Source organism: Natator depressus, chromosome 10 (genome assembly GCF_965152275.1).
Source record: "Natator depressus isolate rNatDep1 chromosome 10, rNatDep2.hap1, whole genome shotgun sequence".
Taxonomy (NCBI): Eukaryota; Metazoa; Chordata; order Testudines; family Cheloniidae; genus Natator; species Natator depressus.
In genome coordinates, this window is record NC_134243.1 from 84049240 (window position 1) to 84064651 (window position 15412).

Below are 15412 nucleotides of genomic sequence, written 5' to 3' on the forward strand. Positions count from 1 at the left end.
GACAATCCATCTTTAGCCACAAGTTGTCTCTGAAGAGCTCCATCATTACATCAGTATTTCATCAAAAGGAAAATCCTATTATTGACTTGTTTACCTCCAGAGATGACAATGCGTCCAGTCGTTTGATTCGAGGGACATGAACCCAGCTTCCTTCTAGAGGCCTTTCTCATATTGTAGAAGTGAGGTCTCATGTATGCATTTCCATGGATTCCGTTGATTCTCAGGGTGATAAGCGAAAATAGGCAGGAGGCAGTCATGCTAATCCTGAAGCTCCATATTGGCTGAGGCAGTTCTGATTAACAGATCTCAGGAGGTCTATTTAGCCTCCTGTACCACTTCCAGACTCTCCAGATATCAAGGTCAAATTCATCTAGACAGTTGCCACATCTGACAGTCTGGATGTTGGCAAGTTGAGTGCTACTGACAGAGATACCTCTGTACAAGTACAAGAGATCCTACTCATCTCATGGTATCCAGATTTTTAAAGGGATGACTACATACTTACCTATATGTTAGAGAATCCCATGTAATGTGGGATCTTAATGTTGTCCTTACAAACCTCATGGAAAGAGATCCCCTTTTAATGTCTCTTGAAGTGCTTTTTACACCACCTTATTTTGAAGACTGCCTTTTTGATTAGGAGAATTCAGTCCCATCGTGCAAGTTTGGGAATTCAGCATCCTAGAAGTAAATGCAAAAGAATCATCCCACAGCTCATCTTGCTTTTTCTGAAGAAGGGCAGCAATTTCTACCCTGTGGACCTGACTGCGGTTACTGGCTCATAGAGATGCTTCCCAAATATGGGAGCCTCTGAGTTATGCTATGGGAACAATACTACCAATCTTGTTTTTTGCCCTTTGGACTAGAATTTTTGCTGAATCATCCAAGCAGATCTGCCCAACCAAGGAGCGCGTGTGTTCTCTTGTCAGGCTGATGTCTAATCTGTGATGTCACTTTGGTTGGTGATCTGCATCAGTATTGAATGTTGCAGTTCTTAAGGTTCATAATGGACTTTCCTAACTATTAACTTCTCTCCAGCTGACAACTGGAATACAGAGGAGCCCCACCAGAAATGAGAGTATCTGGAGATTAGGGGAAATGAATAACCATCAGTAGAAATGGTTGACTTTCATCCATGGCTAATAACATTGCCCTTAGGAGCTGGAAAAAACCTTGAGAGCTTAGAGTTTCAGCTGTCTTGTACTAAGAAGTTGAGCTTTGGTGGCCGGTCACTATTGGACACAGGATACTAGACTAGATGGACCATGGGTCTGATCCAGTATAGCAATTGCCATGTTTCTGTGACCCAGAAATGAGAATCACACAAGATGATATAATTAGGTGACCGTATATCCCGTTTTGGGTGGGACAGTCCCCTTTTTAAGCCCTCTTCCAAGCGTCATGATTTTTTTGGCAAGACTGGGCATTTGTCCCATTTGCATTTGCCAGCTGATCATCAGTTGGCAAGAACAAACATGACAAATATCCAGTTTTACTAAAAAAGTGGAGCATGCCCCCCTAGTGGGGGGTGGAGGAATGTTTGGTGGGGGGAGGAAGCAACAAAGCCAGTCCCACGGTGCTTGGGCGAGCAGTGACACGCACATGGGATGGAGGGAACCCTAAGGCCAGCTCCGCACTGGGAAAGGGGCTCGAGTAAGCCCCATGTGGTGCCTGTTTTCCCTTTGGGAAATATAGTCAACCTATATATAATCAAAGAAGGAGAACTATTTTTGGAAGCTTCTGTCTGGCATTTATTCCCATTTTTGCAAATGGGGAATCTGAGAAATTAAAGGACTTGTATAAGGCTTCACAGCAAGTTAATGGCAAAGATCCAGATGGAGACTTACCTGGCTCTTAGCCCCATGTTCAATTTTCTAGAGCTGCTTTGCACCTACAGTCTCATAGAAGGCATCAGACTTAAGCCAACCTTGTCTGTTTCACCACATGCACTGTAAATATCTGGTTTGTTATTTCTCTCTCCTACATCTGTAGAATTCTGACGGTTTGCAGAGGGTTGTGCATAGGTAAAATTTCACAGGGAGAAGCTGCTGTTTGTGTTGTTGTGTTTGAATAAAGTCACAAGAGGGTCAACATTTTTTTTTCCTTGTGTGTGATTTATTTTTCTACAGACTGGCCTGGCAGGCCCCCTGCAGAAGGAGGAGTTACAGCCTGGAGTGGACGCTGCTAACAGTGCAGCACAACAGTACCAGCGAAGTAAGGAGCCTTTCAGCAGAGATTATAGCTGAGGAATTGGTGGAGGTGATTGGAGGGTTGAGGCAGTGTATCATTTATACCCTTGTTGGAACACCAACATCAGCTCTTGTTTCAGAGTAGCAGCCGTGTTAGTCTGTATTCGCAAAAAGAAAAGGAGGACTTGTGGCACCTCAGAGACTAACCAATTGGTTAGTCTCTAAGGTGCCACAAGTACTCCTTTTTCTATCAGCTCTTGTGGTTCTTTGTGACTTCCCTATCAGGGCTAGTGAGAAGCTTGCAGAAAGCCAGCATCTGTGATTCTTTTTAGTCTCCCCAGAATAGCGCTTATAACCCACGTTATAATATAGGTTATTCTTTAACCTATACATTTTTAAAATACACTTAGGAAACTTGTGTCCACTGTAAGTGACTTCTGTACTTGAAAGCTTATACCTATCTCTGGGTCCTGGGTCTGTGAAGGAAATCCTAGTAGCTTATTGGGGCAGAGTCTGAGGTTACCTGGTGATCCTCATTGTGGATGCAATTCTGCTCATATTGAGGCAGAATTATGGTCTCCCTGCAATTCTGGCCACTTTCAAGTATCAGATTAGGAGACAGTTAATTGCAGGTTTAAACCCTAATTCTGTAACTACTTAATTTGCACTTGCTAAAGAGATGTTGCCCTTCTGAAAATTTACTCTGAAACTAGGTTAGTTGATTTTATTTTCCTGATACAAAGGCTGTTGCTGGAATTGACTGATATAAAATGATTTAAAATTACCTTAGAATAATGGATTTCAAGGCCAGAAGAGACCACTGAGATCAGTCTGACCTCCTGCATAACGTAGGCCAGATAATTTCACCCAGTAATTCACACAGTGGAGTGAATGTATTCTTCCCATCTCACTTTGGTTTCCTCATGGGTGGTATTTCACCTAGGGTGCCCACAGAGCAAAAGTCTTTTCCACACTGGGTGGGTAGAAATGTTCTTATAACAGAGGTACAAGCTTTCTGCCCTTCTAACATCTTGTGACCTCTTTCCCTTTAATCTCCAGGGCTGGGAGCAGTGGCAAGGATTAATTCTGCAATCCAAATAGGTATTGCAGAGAAGACTGTGGCAGAACTTTTGAATCCAGAGGCTCAGTTACCACAGGTTTATCCATTTGCAGCAGATCTTTACCAGAGGGAGCTGGCCACTCTGCAGCAACAGAGCCCTGATGTAAGTAATAGATTCTTTCCTGTTCTTGGAAAACAATCTGACGATTCCCAGCAGTATCCATCATGCTTAGCTCTTCATTCCACACCTTCTCCAGAATGTAGCTGTTTTGTGAATTCTTGAAAATATGTTGTAGTTCAAAGTTTGTGTAATTTACTATTTAATTGACGAATTAAACAATAATAAATTACCAGGATCACCCAAGAGTTCTGAAGGAATTCAGATATGAAATTGCAGACCTAACAACTGTGGTATGTACTCTAACTCTTAAGTCAGCTGTTGTACTAGGTGACTGGAGGATAGCTAATGTGATGCCAATTTTTAAAACAGGCTTCGGAGGCAATCCTGGCAGTTACAGGTCAGTAAGACTAACTTCAGTATCAGACAAATTGGTTGAAATTACCGTAAAGAACAGAATTATCAGACACATCGATGAACACGATATGTTGGGGAAGATTCAACATTACTTTTTTAAAGGGAAATCATGCCTCCCTGATCTATTAGCATTCTTTGAAGGGGTTAACAAACATGTGGACAAGAGTGATCCAGTATACTTGAAGTTTCAGAAAGCCGTTGATGTGAACCCTTACCAAAGGCTCTTAAGCGAAGTAAGCAGTCATGAGATGAGAGGGAAAGACTTCTCATGGATTAGTAACTGGTTAAAACACATGAAACAAAGGGTAAGAATAAATGGTCAGTTTTCAGACTGGAGAGAGGTAAATACTGGGGCCTCCCAAGGATCTGTAGTGGGACCAGTGCTGTTCAACTTACTCATAACTGATCTGGAAAAAGAGGTAAACAGTGAGGTGGCAAAGTTTTACAGACGATACAAAATTACTCAGTATAGTTAAGTCCAAAGCTGACTGTAAGGGATCTCCCAAAACTGGGTGACTGGGCAACAAAATGGCAGATGAAATTCAATGTTGATAAATGCTAAGTAATGCACATTGGAAAACATAATCCCAACTATACATGTGAAATGATGGGGGTCTAAATTGGTTGTTACTGCTCAAGAAAGAGATCTTGAAGTCACTGTGGATAGTTCTCTGAAAACATCTGTTCGTCTCCGAGTAATGGTCCCTATATGGATTCCAAAGATGGGTGTGCACATGCGCCATGTGCTGGAGCTGGAACAGTTTTGTAGTAGTGTCCATTGATCCACACATGCGTCATCCACGTGTTCGCATCTGAGGCTGTGTGGGTCAACGCCGCTCCAGTTCCCTCTTACCGCTGCATTGTACCGTTGGCTCCACCCCAGCAGACCCATCTTCCAAATCTGGGTGCTTCTCAGAGCTGGATCCCTCCTTTTCACCTACTCAGTCTTGCAGCCCGAATCCTAGGGGCTGACCACCCTATCCTCCAGTATATGACCCTACCGCTGAGCTGTGGTCCAGATATCCCCGGGGCCCATATGCTTGGCCCTGCTGGCCTCCTTGGGATCTGTACCAGGACCACAGGGTTTTACCATGGCATCTTACCAGCTGTTGCCTGCCCACTCCGTGCCATCCTCTGTTTACAACAAACCTGAGAAAGACATAGTGCCGCCAGGACCACAAGTCCCTCCTGGAGCCTCATCATCACCGGATGAGGTCCTGATCCCACCTTCCCTCTCCGCTCCAGATGACCAGAAACAATACCAAGACCTGCTTCAGCAAGTGGCTGCAGCCTTCAGCCTCACAGTGGAGCAGGTCAAGGACCCACAAAACCAGCTCCTGGATATTCTGCAACTGCCAGGACCCTCCCTGACTGCACTCCCCATCCATGAGGCCATCCTGCAACCGGTGCAGTTGGTCAGGCATACACCAGCTTCCTGTGCCCCTACTCCTATGCATGCAGAGAGGTCACACCTTTGTCCCATCTCAGGGCACGGACTTCCTTTTCACCCACTCACCCCCCAACTTGCTGGTACTTCAAGTGGCAACCAAACGCATTTGCCAACATCATCTCGAGTCGACTCCTCTGGACAGGGTGGCAAAAAAGCTGGACCTTTTGGTAGAAAAGTCTACTGTTCTATGGGACTCCAATTCCATATTGCCAACTACCAGGCCCTGTTGGCAATATACTACTTTCTAACTTACTCCAGGTTCTGGAAGTCTTCTTGTTTGTCTGGCAGTAGAAGAGCCTGAAGACTTCCAGACGCTGCTGGATGAAGGGAAACTGATCAACAAGGTGAATCTCCAGGCAGCTATGGATGCCTCCGATACCATACCACACTCGCTGGCGACCGGCGTCCTACTCCAATGAGACTCCTGGGTCCAATTCATAGAATCATAGAATATCAGGGTTGGAAGGGACCTCAGGAGGTCATCTAGTCCAACCTTCTTCTCAAAGTAGGACCAATCCCCAATTTTTGCCCCAGATCCCTAAATGGCCCCCTCAAGGATTGAACTCACAACCCTGGGTTTAGCAGGCCAATGCTCAAACCACTGAGCTATCCCTCTCCCAATTTGTCTGGGTTCCCTAAGAAGGTCCATACCACTCTTGAGGACCTCCCCTTTGACAACCAAAAACTTTTTGATGACAGAACAGATGAATCCCTCCAGTCCCTCAAGGATTCTTGCTCCGAATGCTACACTCTCCCATATCCTCGCCCTCTGGAGTCACAGCTCACTCCACAGGGGCGCACGCTGCCACATTGGCCTGCCTAAAGGATGTACCGTGGCAGGACATTTGCCGGCCGGCCACATGGCACTCTGTCCAGATCTTTACTGCTCACTATGCCAGCGCCCCAGCAGTGGAACTGTCCTACAGACTAACTTCTTGTGAGTCCACGCACCCACTTCCATTGCTTGCTAATCACCCACATTTGGAATCCATATAGGGACCATCACTCGAAGAAGAAGCGGAGGTTACTTACCTATAACTGGAGGTCCTTTGAGACTTGGATTCCAATACCTGCGCTCCATCCCCTCTGCTGTAGACATTGCTTAGTGGTAAGAGGGATATGGGAGAGGCACCCACCCTGCCTCTTATAGCCTCAGATGCGAACAAGCGGACGATGCATGTGCGTGTCAAAGGATGCTACTACAAAACTGTTCTGGCATCCAAGTTTAGAATCATAGAATATCAGGGTTGGAAGGGACCTCAGGAGGTCATCTAGTCCAACCCACTGCTCAAAGCAGGACCAATCCCCAATTAAATCATCCCAGCCAGGGCTTTGTCAAGCCTGACCTTAAAAACTTCTAAGGAAGGAGATTCCACCACCTCCCTAGGTAACGCATTCCAGTGTTTCACCACCCTCCTAGTGAAAAAGTTTTTCCTAATATCCAACCTAAACCTCCCCCACTGCAACTTGAGACCATTACTCCTTGTCCTGTCATCTTCTACCACTGAGAATAGTCTAGAACCATCCTCTTTGGAACCACCTCTCAGGTAGTTGAAAGCAGCTATCAAATCCCCCCTCATTCTTCTCTTCCGCAGACTAAACAATCCCAGTTCCCTCAGCCTCTCCTCATAAGTCAAATAGGGACTGCACATCAAAGAACCTGCAATTACAGGAAAGTAACCTTCTACTCAATGTGCAGCGGCAGTCAAAAAGGTAACCAAATATTAGGAACCATTAGGAAAGGGATAGATAATATGAGAGTAAATATAATGCCACTATATAAATTCATGGTACATCGATACCTCAAACAGTGCATGCAGTTCTGGTGGCCTCATCTAAAAAAGATGTATTAGAAATGGAAAATGTACAGAGAAGGGCAACAAAAATGATTAGGGATATGGAACAGCTTCCATATGAGGAGAGATTAAAAAGACTGGGACTGTTCAACTTTGAAAAGAGACAATAAAGAGGACGTATGATAGAAGTCTATAAAATTATGAATGGTGTGGAGACAGTGAATAAGGAAGTGTTTTTTACCCCTTCAGATAACACACGCACCACGGGTCACCCGATGAAATTAATAGGTAGCAGGTTCAAAACAAACAAAAGGAAGTACTACTTCACACAAAGCACAGTCAACCTGTGGAACTTATTGCCAAGGGATGTTGTGAAGGCTAACGATATAACTGGGTTCAAGAAAGAATTAGAAAAATTTATGGAGGATAGGTCCATCAGTGGCTATTAGCTAAGATAGTTAGGGACGCAAACCCTGGGTGTCCCTAAGCCTCTGACTGCCAGATGCTGGGATTGGATGACAGGAGATGGATCACTTGGTGTTTGCCTGGTTTTGTTCATTCCTTTTGAAGCATCTGGCATTGGCCACTGTCAGAAGACAGGATACTGGGCTAGATGGACCATTGATATGACCCAATATGATTGTTCTTATGTTTTTAATCTGTAAATCAGGGATATATTCCCTGAGCTGCATGGAGCTGTGTGACAGATTTATGTTACCAATCTGCCTGGGGCGTTAGATGATCAGGCTGAGGCCACAGGATCTTTAAGGGAGGAGGTGAAGGAGCACACCAAGTGACTAAGTTTTAAAGTTTTATTAATAAAATAACAGCGGTGAGTGTGGGGTGCTCCCCACGTCACTCAGAGGAAGGAAGAAAGCTTTAGTGCCCATGCCCTAACCCACTTTCATACTCTCACACGCGCAACCCAAGGCTGGCCAAGCTTGGGTGTAACGTAACAAGAAGAGGGGGAAGGGTGGATGAGAGTTCTGTCCTGTGCACAGGTCGTTCAGGGTCCGCTGTTGATCTCAGGTTTGCTTCAGCTCTCAGGAGGGTTTTAAGTCCTGGGGTTTTTTGGGGGTGTCTCGTTCAGGGACCTCTGTCCCTTGTGCTCTTTGTACCAGTCCAAACTGGCCTTCCGTGGCTTCCTTAGCATTCCCAAAACACTCTGGCTTCAGGGACGTGAAAGCTGTTGTTTTCCCCCTCGCTGGTCTTTACTGTCTCACTAGTTTTTGCAGACCCTGCAGTTCTGTTCAGCTGAATTCTTCTTTTTTACGGGCTGGTCGGGGTTGGAATTTAGGCCCCCGTCTTTCTTGGCAAGCAGCCGAGAGTTGGTTGTGTGCTGTGGCCTTGGGCTGGAGTCAGCGTCTTATCTTCGGACCTAGCTGGAGCGTCAAGTTAACCCATTCTTCTCCCTACTTCCCCTTCGGCCTCTCGCAACCTGCAAAGGAAGTTTTTTACTCCACACTTACACCTTTAACCCTTCCCAAAATGCCTTGCGATGTCTGCCACAGCGTTAGCAACATACAATGCTGATTTGCCTCCTCAGGGGACCCCCTGAGGGAGGGGGCATTGGGTTGTGATAACTGTGGATTCTAATTGTTTACATCACTTGCTCTGCCTACTTGGTTTCACTTGTGATACTCTTACTCTTCCTTGCACCACATACTTTTTCCTATAGTTTACGATTGCTGTTGTCTCCTCGTCTTCCTCGTTTACTCACTCACTGCAGTTACTATAACTACTGCCGCATTCTGTCCACCTCACAGGGCATAAATTTGTGAAGGATGTGTGATCCTCATTGTCCTCTTTGCATGCAGGGTAACCTCACCCACCCAGAGCTGTCAGTTGCGGTGGAGATGCTGTCATCTGTGGCTCTGATTAACAGGGCTTTGGATTCAGGGGATGTGAACACAATTTGGAAACAGCTGAGCAGTCCAGTCACAGGGCTCACTAACATTGAAGATGAGAACTCCCAGAGGTGGGTACATGTGACAGATGGATGTGGCCTCTCTCAGTGCCCCCAATATTCCCTATTATTATTATTTATTATTTATTTTATTCTCCTGACATTTCATTTTTTTTCTTTTACCCTTTAATGTTATCTTTCCAAATTGTTAATCATCACATTTAGTCGCTGATGCCCCTTGTGCCTGGTCCCACGAGCTTGCTCTCTTGCACACTGTCTCTTATGCCACCCCTTCTTATTAGTCCTGCTCATGTACAGTCTCTTGAAGTCTCTTCCCAGACTTCACATTAGTGCTGTATTCAGGTTCTTGTATGCTGTTGCTGATGCCACCCCACCCCGCTTCACATGAAGTTCATGCTCAGTCTTTACAATGGTCTTGGACTCACTGTATTGCATGCTGTCTCTGTGGCACCCTGCCAGTTGCATTGATCTAGGCTCTTGTAAGCTGCCTTTGGTATGTCTCCCCCTTCCCTTTTTGCATTTGTTCCAGGTTCATCCTGCATGCTGTCTCTGTCGCCACTTCCCTTGCATGTTAGTTCCGCGCACTGTCATTGGGCTCACATGCTAAATTGCCTTCTTAGGCCCACATGATGTATCTTATTGTTTCTGTTGTGTATGGCAGATACATCGATGATTTGATGAAGCTGAAAGCTCAGGCACATACAGAAGGGAATGAGTTTATCACATGGAATGGTATCCAGTCATGTGTGGACCGTGTGAACATAGTGGTGCATGAGGAGCACGAGAGTAAGTGCTTCCACTTCATTCCTACTAGAGTGACCTGGATTCTAAGAAATGCCAAAACCAGATTCACATTCACTGGGATGGGGGTAGCACTGTTAACAAGGAGATAGCTGAAGGTCTAGCTGGCACATGGTGAGAGACCTTGCAAGTTGGTGTCTTTCTAGCATTAGGAGATGCCTATATGGTGTACATAAAAAGAGCTCATTTTATCTGTGAGTAAATTCAGTGCTCTCTGATGATGAAGTGTTAACAGCAGCACTGCTGACGAAGAGAGCTAGTATAGGCATTTCCATATACCATAGTGTCAAATGCAACATCTTTACCTAGATAGACAAAGTCCTGGGACCAGACTCTGCAATGTGATAGGCTGTGAGCATAGGTTTACCTTTCAGTCTCTGATCCAGTCTTGTTGTAGGCCTATTCAATCTGTCTTTACTTCTTGGTGCAAGCACTAGACTTGCTAAATAGGTTCTCATATTCTTAGGAAAATTGACAGGGGGCAGAGGGAAGCAGAAATGCATTGGAGCATAAGTTCCCACTCTGGTAATTCTTTGCTAATAGCACTAGTTAGAGCCAGTCAGACTGTCAAAACGGACTCCTTTACATCTCTGTTGAAGACATTCAGTCCTGACTTGCAGCCTGTGACAGGGCATGCATACCTCACACTGGGCCTGAAGGGATTAAACTCACACTATGGGTGGAGGAAGTCCCGGCCCCAGACTGTAGGCGGCATGCTCCAAACGATATGCTAGTATAAAAGGGAGCAGTCTGACTCAGTCTGGGCTGGCTGCCGGAGAGGAAGGACCTTTGGTGGAGGCTTCCCCTAAAGAGCTATCACAGCCCTTCCCTGTGGGAGCCGGAGATCTGTGGCCATCGAAGTCCAAGGGAGTTATCTGCCCAGAGGAGCCCAGAGACCCCGATGCCCCATGGACAGCAACTTCAGGAAATGCAGTAGGAAGTGACCCAGGGAGGGTGAGAGAGAGTGGTATCTCCCACCTGTGTGAGGTCAGCATCTTTTGGTGGGATTCCCCGCTGACCTAGTGGTGGCCCACTCCGCCCTGTTAGGGCCCTGGGTCAGGGCCCGGTGGAGTTGGGTCACTGGTAGGAGTATAGGCACAGATGTGGTGTAGTTAATGCTGTGCTGTAGATTGATACTTTAGACACACATTTTCAAAAATATTCACTGATGGGCGAGTTGGTACCCATTTTGAGAGAGACAGGACCTGATTTGCAAGGGATTAAGCACACCCACTGTTATCAACTAAAGTTGTAAATTTTGCATGCTTAACACCTCTGAAAATTAGGCCTGAGATGTCTAAAGTTGGGCAACCAGTAATTTTTCAAGTGCTTGCTCGTGTCCATTCCATGTCAGGTGTGTGTGCTCACCGCATGCACTGGTGCCAGAAGTTTTCCCCCCAGTGGTATCTGTAGGGCTGGCTCTGGCGCCCCCTGCAGCGGCGCGCGTATGCACCAGCATAAGAGGCGCCGCCCCCTCCCCCTTTCAGTTCCTTATTACCACCAGTGATGGTGCTGGAACGTTTCCTTGCTTCAGCACGCAATCATACCAGTGATTCTTCTAACTGTTTAGTGTATATACTTAGAGTATTTGTAGTTTTGGTAGGTAGTTAGTTAAAGCACTACTTAATTGTAGTGAGGCAGTACCCTACGGACTTTACCCATGGATGGGGCATGCCTCGATCCTCAAGCCTTGTGACTGGTATAAGAAGCCCATGCCAGTTAGTGACCCCCATCAAAGCTGTTTGAAGTTCTTAAGGGTGTCCCACGTACGCCACTAGTAGCATATCTCCAAGAGCTTCAAATTGCGTACAAAGAAGGAGTAGGACATTAGACTCAGGGCTCTCCTCATGGAGTCAGCCCACTCCGACTTGGCATTGGTGAGAAGCGCCCCTCTGGCGCCGGCCTCCTCCTGGCACCGGTCTCCATCCCTGGTGCCATCCAAGAGGCATAAGCATGGGAGAGGCTGCTCCCCGGTGTCTTGCAAGGGGAAAGTTATAGGTGAACAAGAACTTGCGAGAGGTGCCTTGTCTTTCCCAGAGCATGGCCAGGCAGCAGACTCACTAGATAAGCTTGCAAGCCCACTTCAGGATCTGCCACTTGCCCTGTGTAGTGGCAGGGGCGCCTGTGACCTCACAGTGCCGACTACACTTAAGGCCTTTCAAGTGGCCAATTCTGACAGATCCACATGCGGAAAAGTCCCGGGAACTCCTGCCCCCAATGGCAATCCCGGCTAGGAGCTAGCCTGCATTTGGATCTGTGAGCAATCCCCATCTCTGTGGCACCACTCCCCGGCACCATCCCGGTCACCAGGTTAATGTAGGTGATCCTCAGAGCCATGTTACCAGCCAGTGGAGTCTTGTGGCCGTTCCATGAGTTCCAGGCACCGGTCCCCGGGATCCTCGACAACGGTTCTTGAACACCTGGCACCACTCACCGGACTGTCACTACCGACCCCTTGAGGTGCAAGCCCGGTCCCAGGACGCCCGGCATCAGTTTCCAGACTGTCACCGCTGCTCTCCACCCCGGTGCCGATCCCCAGAACTCCAGCTCCAGTCCCCGAGAACTCGATGGCGATCCCTGGAACCTCGATGCCAGTCAACAGATCCTAGGTGCTGGTCTTTGCAATCCCAGTCACCAGAGCCTCAGTACCGATCCGCGGACTTAGATTGCTGATCCCCGGATTAACGCTGCTGGTCACCCGACCACTGTTGCTGGTTCCCAGCCTCCTGGCACTGCTCTACAGAAAGCTGGCACCGTTCTCTGCAGGTAGTGAAGCTGTGGCTCTGCACAGGTCACCAGGAGAGGACCCTTCCTCCTCGGACTCTGAGGGTGAGGAAGTTGTGGTACCCAGAAACCGGGGGTACCCTGCAGTGCCAGCGGGAGTTCCAGGGGGCCCACCAGCAGGTGCATGGCATCAAGGACAGTGGGCGGTTCTCTGGCAGTTCTGGAACCCATGGAGGTTTCCCTCTGCCCCAAAATCCCACGTGCAGTGCTCAGTCTCTGGGGTTTCAGAGAGACACTCAGCCACTATATCCTGCCTGCCACCCATCTCAGACAAGGGATCGCTCCCAAGCAGCCACCCCAGGACAAGGCCCACCCAGCAAGGGGCTTGGAGACGGTTCCTCCCCCAGCCCTGGCTTCTTCCTCCTCATCACCTGATGAGGCAGTGGCAGGGCTGTCACATGCAGTGCCACATGATGACTTTATGGCTCACCAAGAGTTTCTTAAGCATGTGGCAGCAAACCTGGGCCTTGAAGCTGAGGAGTTGATGGAGCCCTCCCACACCTTGTTTGACATTTTGGCCGCAGCAACCCCAGCGAGGGTTAGAATCACAGAATATTAGGGTTGGAAGGGACCTCAGGAGGTAATCTAGTCCAACGCCCTGCTCAAAGCAGGAACAATACCCAATTAAATCATCCCAGCCAGGGCTTTGTCAAGCCTGACCTTAAAAACCTCTAAGGAAGGAGATTCCACCACCTCCCTAGGTAACGCATTCCAGTGTTTCACCACCCTCCTAGTGAAAAAGTTTTCCCTAATATCCAACCTAAACCTCCCCCACTGCAACTTGAGACCATTACTCCTTGTTCTTTCATCTGCTACCACTGAGAACAGTCTAGATCCATCCTCTTCGGAACCCTCTTTTAGGTAGTTGAAAGCAGCTATCAAATCCCCCCTCATTCTTCTCTTCTGCAGACTAAACAATCCCAGTTCCCGCAGCCGCTCCTCATAAGTCATGTGTTCCAGTCCCCTAATCATTTTTGTTGCCCTCTGCTGAACATTTTCCAATTTTTCCACATCCTTCTTGTAGTGTGGGGCCCAAAACTGGACACAGTACTCCAGATGAGGCCTCACCAATGTCAAATAGAGGGGGACGATCATGTCCCTCCATCTGCTGGCAATGCCCCTACTTCTACATCCCAAAATGCCATTGGCCTTCTTGGCAACAAGGGCACACTGTTGACTCATATCCAGCTTCTCGTCCACTGTAACCCCTAGGTCCTTTTCTGCAGAACTGCTGCCGAACCATTCGGTCCCTAATCTGTAGGGGTGCATGGGATTCTTCCGTCTTAAGTGCAGGACTCTGCACTTGTCCTTGTTGAACCTCATCAGATTTCTTTTGGCCCAGTCCTCTAATTTGTCTAGATCCCTCTGTATCCTATCCCTACCCTCCAGCGTATCTACCACTCCTCCCAGTTTAGTGTCCTATGCAAACTAGCTGAGGGTGTAATCCACACCATCCTCCAGATCATTAATGAAGATACTGAACAAAACTGGCCCGAGGACCGACCCTTGGGGCACTCCACTTGCCATATTTGCTGTTCTTTCTACACATCGGGATGGTTTCTCCCTGTAACCTCAATAAGGATTCTTTAAAATACAGCCAGCTCTCCTGGACTCCTTTCCCCCACATGTTATTCTCCCAGGATTGCCTTGCTAGTTCACAAGGGCATCGTTAAACTGGTCAAGGCCTTATGAGAGATTCCATCCTCTCTGCCCCCCATTTCCAAATGCACAGGGAGGAAATATTACATCCCTGCCAAGGCTTCAAATACCTTTATATGCACCCCTCCCCTGGCTCCTTGGTAGCCGCAGCAGCCCATGAGAGGGACAGGCAAGGCCAAACTAGTTCGACCCCAAAGAATAAGGATGCAAAGAGGCTGTATCTTTTTGGCAGAAAAGTTTATTTAAAGGCCAGCCTCCAACTGCGCGTTTCAAGCCACCAAGTCTTGCGGGGCTCTGTGACTTTGATACGTGGCACTCCATGGCCAAGTTTGCAGATTCTTTGTCCCAAGAATCCAGCCAGGAGTTCCTGGCCATAATAGACGAGGGCAAGGCAGTGGCAAGGGCATTCCTTCAGGCGGCTGCTGGGCAGCGGCTGATTCCTCAGCCAGGACAATGGTGTCGGCCATGACAGTGCATTGGGCGTCATGGCTGCAGTCTGCCAGCTTGTCTGCGGAGGTCCAACAATCCATCCAAGACCTCCCCTTTGATGGTTTAGCCCAGTTTTCTGACCAGACAGACTCTAGATTACATGGGCTAAAAGACTCAAGAGCCACTTTACGCTCCTGGGCCTTCAAGGAAGCGTTTCAAACCCCAGCAGCCTCAAAGATTTGTGGGCCAGACTAGAGCTGAGCCCTACCGTAGGAAGGGCAAGAGCTACAAGCGCTGTCAAGGCTAGCCACAGTCCTCATCATCCCAGCTGGACACTAGCCATTATCTGCCTGGAAACAAGTAGGCATTTTGAGGGTGCGCCTGAGGGTGACTGCCCAGTTTGCAACCAGGATCCTACCCCCGTTTTATTTTCAAATTGCCTTTTGCCATACCTCCCTTCTTGGGCCATTATAACATTGGACCAGTGGGCGCTCAGCATTATAGCGGTCAGGTACACCCTTCAATTTATTTCTATCCCTCCCTCCCACCCCCCTTCCCTGTCCCTCTTCAGGGACCCTTCTCACAAGCAACTGCTCATCCAGGAGGTGCAGGCCCTCCTAGAAGTGGGGGCCATAGAAGAAGTTCCCAAAGAACTGAGAGGGAAAGGGTTTTACTCCCTTTATTTTCTGATTCCAAAGGCAAAAGGAATCCCATCTTGGACCTTCAAGGCCTCAACAAATACCTCAAAAAGTTTAAGTTCTGCATGGTCTCCCTGGCCTCCA

The 15412-nt window shown here is 47.7% G+C and overlaps 1 protein-coding gene across 1 annotated transcript in view; it reads left to right on the plus strand.

The window, feature by feature from the left end:
• The window catches only part of IQGAP1 (IQ motif containing GTPase activating protein 1), a 168317-nt gene that overhangs the window by 61026 nt on the left and 91879 nt on the right, over positions 1 to 15412 (plus strand). Inside the window, exons 11-14 of the mRNA XM_074966741.1 lie at positions 2130 to 2214; positions 3249 to 3412; positions 8848 to 9008; positions 9619 to 9743. Coding sequence (XP_074822842.1) covers positions 2130 to 2214; positions 3249 to 3412; positions 8848 to 9008; positions 9619 to 9743 — 535 coding nt within the window. The remainder of the gene's footprint in view (positions 1 to 2129; positions 2215 to 3248; positions 3413 to 8847; positions 9009 to 9618; positions 9744 to 15412) is intronic.